Here is a 6354-nt window from a genome sequence, read left to right on the forward strand (position 1 = left end):
CGCCTGAGCCGCCTCCGCCCCAGCTCGGGCTGCCGCGTCTTGACCATCACTCTGCCCTCTGAAATTCCGTGAGTTCTGTAGCGGCATAGTGTTGGCGTTATCCGAGTAACCTCCAGGGCCCCAGGACTGGTGTTGTTGCATCGACTGAGCCCAACCCCAACCCTGGCCCGTCGTGGTCATTCCCCAACCACCGATGGCTTGTTGAGGCATGGCATCCCATTGCTGTTGCTGGCCAGTCGGAGCTGGCAGACCAGGCGGGTGAGCCGCCCTCCACAAAGCCTTGGGGTCGGCTCACGATCAAGCGCCGCCCGAGTACTTCCATCTAAGCGAGGAAAACAACAAAGAATCTCCTCCAGCTCACCCGCCCTCATGCTTACCCCGTTGAAAATGCTCAAGGCGGCTGTTGCTAGTCGATCGTTTTGGAACTCCACAAAGGCGAATCTGAGACCACCACAGCCATCCACCATCAATCCTCGAATGAGCACTACCTCCCATCGCCTCTGATTTCCGCTTGCAATACTGGTGGCCCTAAAGCTGGGTCGTAATCCGGGAGCACTTTACAGGCTGGCTCGAATAACTTGTGAAGGACTTGCGGTGTCACCACACCAATCTAACACAATAAGGGTAATCTTATCAATCCTTCTCTCTGGAAGCGGCAACTGCCTTACCGCGAGATTCCCAACGTAGAGCTCGCGCTGCGTCCGGTTCTGCGAAGGGTTCGTCGGCATCGGCTTAGCTGAAGGGCAACACATGTCGGCATCGCTCATGGCAGTAGAAGTCCTTACTAGGTAGGAAACCCTGGTTACGCAGAACGCTGACGTCCATCGGGGGCGGGGCCGGGCTTGGTAATACTAGGCCCGTGGGCCGGCCGATCTCCATTGATCGTCCTAGTACCACACCATCGACGTGCACTCTCTTCAAGGTTATCCTCTACTACCAAGGAACTCGGCCTTATCCAGTTCCAAACAGGTAACGGCGATTTCCTCTGAGGCGAACTCCACGAAAGCGTACGTGCCCTCAGCTGACATCCTCACTTCTCTCACCGCACCAGTCGGCAACGAAGCAGCGTACCTGAGGGAAATTAAACTCAAATAAGTCACTGGCCGACTTGAGCTCACTTCTGCTGGTATTCTGGTAGAGCCGATAAGACGTTGTCGAAGAAGGCCCGTATGTTGACCTGGTTCGCCTGTCCTTGAGCTAGGTTACCCACATACAACTAAGATCAAGAGGCAGTGAGGAAAAATGAACTCGCATGAACTGGATTGCTTACGCTGCGTGATGTTCCCATCTTAGCTGTGATCCATATGTGTTTCGTCTTCTTTAGCTTCACATTCTTATTTCGACGCTGTTTGTCGGCTTTCTTAGTACTATTCGACTTCTTTCGTATAAGCCCACCCAATCTACTGGGGGTAGATCGCATGGTGTAGCTGTAATCCTCGTTTTTCATAGGTAGACTCCGCATCATCAATTTGAGCCATGGAGAATATTCCGAACGTAGTGCCCCCTTACCAACCAAGAATGCCAAGTTTTCCACAAGACCTCTCCAATACATATCACGACCTGAAGATGGCTCTCGTAAGGAATACGCCACTTCAGAGCCCATCGACGCTGATGATGCTGCCCTTCCCATGGCCACAATGCTCTGGATAACTTTGGGAAGCGTAGTATTCAGTTCTTTGCAAGAGCACTTGATAGCCATCAGAAGGAGAATCCAAACCGTCGTTGCGTCATTCAAGTCCCACAAAACGAAGCCCGTCAACGACTCCATCACATTCCCCGGGTTATCCCTGCCACGCTCACAGTAGGCTTGGAAGGCACCCGCATCAAGAGAAAATAACGGCTCGAATATAGTGTTGCACCCTAACCGTGAATCTGATACCTCTTCAGATGATGCACGCTCCCTCCACGCGTCATAACAAGCCGTAATCTCTTGGTTGGAGAAATACTTCAGAATTGTGGCATCATCAGGCACTTGTTGATCGTGTAGGTTAGGAAATCCTTGTATCCAGTCCTTGAGAACACCGATGAATTCCCACCTCGCTACAGTTGCATTGTTGTCATAATCTGCATGATCCAATAACGCCTTCAAACGGAGTCGCACAATGAGCCCAAGCTCAGCCAGAGACTTCCCCAGCATCCGGACCACGAACTCCGTGAATACCGTCAGCGCAGGAGTAGGACAATCGAGCTTTTCACCACCATCGGCAGTAGCTACCACGCGCTCATGCCTGACAATCTCAGGGAGGAGTGTACACTCCCTCATAGTTGCCGATTTGAGATCCATCCGTGCATCTGGGCATCGTGGATATCGGGTATCATTGATACGGTCAGTCATGGGCGGCTCATATCTCTGCTGAACCTCTCTCTTGAAGTCAACGATTGCAATGGCATGCATAATGTTGACAGGAGCCATGAGGCAGCATAGGAATAAAGAGTCGAGCCGTTGTACTTCGGTACCACTATCACCCCGTGTGTAGTTCCTGATAGACTTGATTGGACGCAACCGATCTTCGATCTCCTTCTCGGTAAGACCGTCAGTTCTTCTCTCGGTAGCAGAACCGGGGGGAGTCATTTGTAAAAATACTCCTACGTACAAGGAAGCTCTTGTTACAAGAGTCTTGTAGCTGGCAACTGCTACCAACCATCCCTCCAGAACACACCCTTGTCGATGCTGAGATATCCTAATAGGTTTGCTATTCCACTTGCACGCTGGATCCAACATTGCGACAAATAACAATCACGTCTGTAACGTCAAGAACCGGATCAGCATGACAACTAGCTATCCAAGTATTATTAGATTAACTCAGTTAACTTGAACTTCGCATGAAAGTGGATTTCTCGTGTATCTCACGATCATCGGTTTCCGTCTCGTGACCTTCCCGAAGGGAAGCACTTTTAAAATGCTATAAACCTGAACTATCAGCGTTGCTTCAATGCGGTAAGTACACCCTACCCGGACTGAAATTATTGCGTTATCTCCTACATCCAGCTGACATGCACTGTACTAAGCATCTACGGTCGATTAATAGTTTCAATGTTGCCGATGTTGTCATGATGAATACTATCCCCACCCCAAGTGTATGGTATAAGTGACTAACCTGATAGTATCTGCGTCGCAGATTCTGCGACACCTTAGCCGCAAATAGATAAACAGCACTGGCCTTCCCAACAAGCACAGCTAGTTCGCACATGTTGATGTACATCTCGGCGTACTGGCCCAGAATCGAACATCTGCACACCACAATGGACGCTCTTGCCAAACCCCCGGGAGAAGCTCACCGGTCCCTATAGGAGACTCCTTGAAGTCCCTGCCTGCCACTTCCCGGCCCACATCTATTCCTACACAGCTGCTGAGGCTCGCTCAATGCAGCGCTTCGCTGACCATTGCAATGCCACAGGGAAACCATAGGCGTGTAGCGCTAAGTTTTCGGCAAGCCTTGCCGAATCGTCCTTTCCATCGCCAGGCGGCAGCTCTCTTTGACTTGTGATACCGTGCTGGGCCGCAGCTCTTGTTTCAGTTGCACCTGAGTGGCGAATTTCATGCAACCGACACGATTACAATTATCTGAGAGCATCCCACCACGATCTCTTTGTTGGACTGTATGAAGTGTTTAGCCCAACCTTCAACAGCCTTAAGAGCTCGTCCTCCCACACCTGGAGCCAGTTGGTTGTATTGCTTCACGACTTTGAGGTATCCGTGCCATCTGGGGAGTAATGACGAAGGAGATCTGCGGGATATTATGATCACCGGATAAGGCGGCGACGAACGGCTCATAAGGAGGGCTGTCTTCCAAAGATGCAGACCATAGCAGCTGGACCGCATGTGTACCTGTCGATCGGGTAGTGCCTTCAACCGAAAGTCTCGATACACAGAAGAAATCGCACAGGAGTTCTCGCAACATCCAAACCGACTTACATATTCTGGGCACTTTTTCCTGTCAACTATGATCCCCGGGAACACGAGGTGCAGCGGAACCTTAGAAGAGCCACTATCCCGGCTATAGCCACTGACCGAGAACAACACGGCATCTATATGGGGCTTGCTTGGCGAAACCTGCACACATATGGAATCCCGGAGTCACGATGCAACCGGAACTTACCGAAGGCAGGTTCTGAGTATGAACTCGACGTGCCATCATCCTTGTCGACGATACACTGCTCAGCTCTAACGCAGTGCTCCCATTTGTGGTCGACTCCCATTTTCACATCGATGTCCAGTACGAGGTTGAAATTCTCATCTTGACGTTCAGTGAGGAATATAGGGATCCCCCAACGGTACAGCACCGGAATGTAACTGCCATGAAATCCATGGCCACGGAGGCACGAGGGCAGTCTACTTGTAGAGTTGTTCAAGCTGAGTATGTTGGAATATAAATTTGCTCGTGGAACTGTACTATGCAGCAACACTGCCATTTCGGTAGTGGGTAGTATGCCTACTAAGCCTCACATGAGGTCTACCTCACTAGAAAAGAGCGGACTCACTTGTCCTCAGCTAGCTCAGCTTCTGTAAGGAAGGACGATAGTTCCAGGCTGAAACTTCCAGCACTTCTTCATCGACATTCGCCAGGATCTGAGTTGGACACAACATTGAGAACCCGCCGTCTGTACTTGCCTACTGTCACACTAAAGACATGCATAGTAGCATCATCAATTCCTGACGTATACGGCTACACCCGAGTATTTAATCACCTAGCGATTGGAGCCAAGTATGCAACATACAGGCCCATCTCTTTATATAACCACAGTTCATATTATTTCACTTTTACACTACTCATTCCTCTCATGTCCACCCTTGCTGTAGTACAAGTGAATCAAGGGGAAAGCGATATGATAAAAGCTGTGTATAGTCACGCGCTCACGAGGTACCTCTTCAGCGCTGTCCTCTTTAAGATTGCTTCTTAGCTGAATTGTAACATAATCCAAGGCGGAACTAGGCGAGGGCATCGTTGTGGAAGAATGGGGTCGTAGGGGGGACGATGGAGGGTAATAGCTGTCGAAGCAATGCCAAGAAAGCTAGGCTAGCTTTCCTGATGGAGGCTTTCCTGAATGAGGTAGTTACTGCCTCATCTAGCCTTTCCTCAACGCCATAGTCGGTCTCAAGCGGTGCCAGAATGGCCGTGTCAGCCCCATCTTCACTCAGACTTACATACCCCTCCACCCGAGACATTGTTTCAGTAGAGAATATCACTTCCATAAGAACCCCCGAGATTAACGCACATCAACTCTAGGCAGAGGTGGGACGTTCTAAGTGCTTGTCGCCATCATCACTATAATAATCACCACTACCACTATACCCAGATCTATCTCAGCCCATTGAAGGCTTAAGATATGGCGTAAAACTCCCGATGCGGGAGATGGAAAAATAATAAATGATAATCACCAGCAGCACCACGTAATCGCGATTTCGTGGCGCGCGATGTCTACTTTGACGAGTCTTTGCGAAGACTCTCTGCGGGCTTCTCTTCCTTCGGTTTGCCGGGGAGGGCCGGGAAATCCGACTCGTCAAAAACAAAGTCCTTTTTGACAGCCTTCGCAACAGCACCACCTGAAACAAGCGGTGCCGCAGTGACGGTTTATGAAACTCCACCGTGTACAATTTATTCGCTACAGAATGTCTACGCCCAACAGATCGCCTGAGAGTCTCAGGCTAAGACATGAGTCTGTTCACATTCTATCCCGTCGGGTTGCCATACCACCCCATCGAGAACTTCCACTCAAATGATAGCCGCAGATACACCAGCACCCTTCCTACCTCTCGACTTGGACGATGATGCACCCTTGCCAGCCACCGCTCCTCCTCCACCCCAGGCACCTCCTCGCGTTTTGTTCCTCAGTCGTGGCTGGGCATCTCGTGCACCCACGAACTTGGTCTCGGCAGCAGTCGGGGAGTCTCCAGCGGCAACCACACCATTTTGCTGGAGGGCGCTACTCATCCCCGACTCTATAATCTCCTTCAACATCGCCTCCGCCTTCTTCACGGCCTCTTCCGCTCCCCTTATCACACAGACAGCCGCCGACCTCTCTTTGACGCCTCCACCCGCTCCTCTCTTGCTCAGCTGCACATCCGTGCAAAGCGTCAACTTCTGAATTTTATGCAACTGAGACAGCTACAATTGATTTGAGCAACTCTATAAATTAATACTACAGTTCTCCCTGATGGTCCCACAACACTAGCCACCTTATCGTGTGGTATGGCAACCTGCACTGTCGTCATCAATGCCAACAAGCCTTATGCTCCGCCACAGCACGACGCAGTAGCTGAAAGACACACAGTGACCAACTTTACACTTTCCTGTACTCACTTTCATCGCTATGCGACCTCTGTAGTCACAACTGCCTTCACATTCTTCCCAT

General features: G+C 50.6%; 2 protein-coding genes across 2 annotated transcripts in view; both read right to left on the reverse strand.

Moving 5' to 3' along the window:
- Window positions 1–176: 176 nt before the first annotated feature.
- On the reverse strand, window positions 177–2572 carry Pmar_PMAR026527 (hypothetical protein; the record flags this gene model as incomplete). The annotated part of the gene is made up of 8 exons (XM_002773231.1): window positions 177–322; window positions 362–441; window positions 489–610; window positions 669–736; window positions 786–887; window positions 938–1071; window positions 1119–1216; window positions 1271–2572. The coding sequence occupies 8 exons, from the start codon at window positions 2570–2572 to the stop codon at window positions 177–179; spliced, it is 2052 nt and encodes a 683-aa protein (XP_002773277.1).
- Window positions 2573–5420: 2848 nt separating this feature from the next.
- Pmar_PMAR026528 (hypothetical protein) overlaps window positions 5421–6354 on the reverse strand; it is a gene marked incomplete at both ends in the record, with an annotated part of 2400 nt that continues 1466 nt past the window's right edge. The window contains 3 exons of the mRNA XM_002773232.1: window positions 5421–5545; window positions 5753–6098; window positions 6303–6321. Coding sequence (XP_002773278.1) covers window positions 5421–5545; window positions 5753–6098; window positions 6303–6321 — 490 coding nt within the window. The remainder of the gene's footprint in view (window positions 5546–5752; window positions 6099–6302; window positions 6322–6354) is intronic.

Source organism: Perkinsus marinus (assembly GCF_000006405.1).
Source record: "Perkinsus marinus ATCC 50983 genomic scaffold scf_1104296959216, whole genome shotgun sequence".
Lineage (NCBI taxonomy): Eukaryota > Perkinsozoa > Perkinsida > Perkinsidae > Perkinsus > Perkinsus marinus.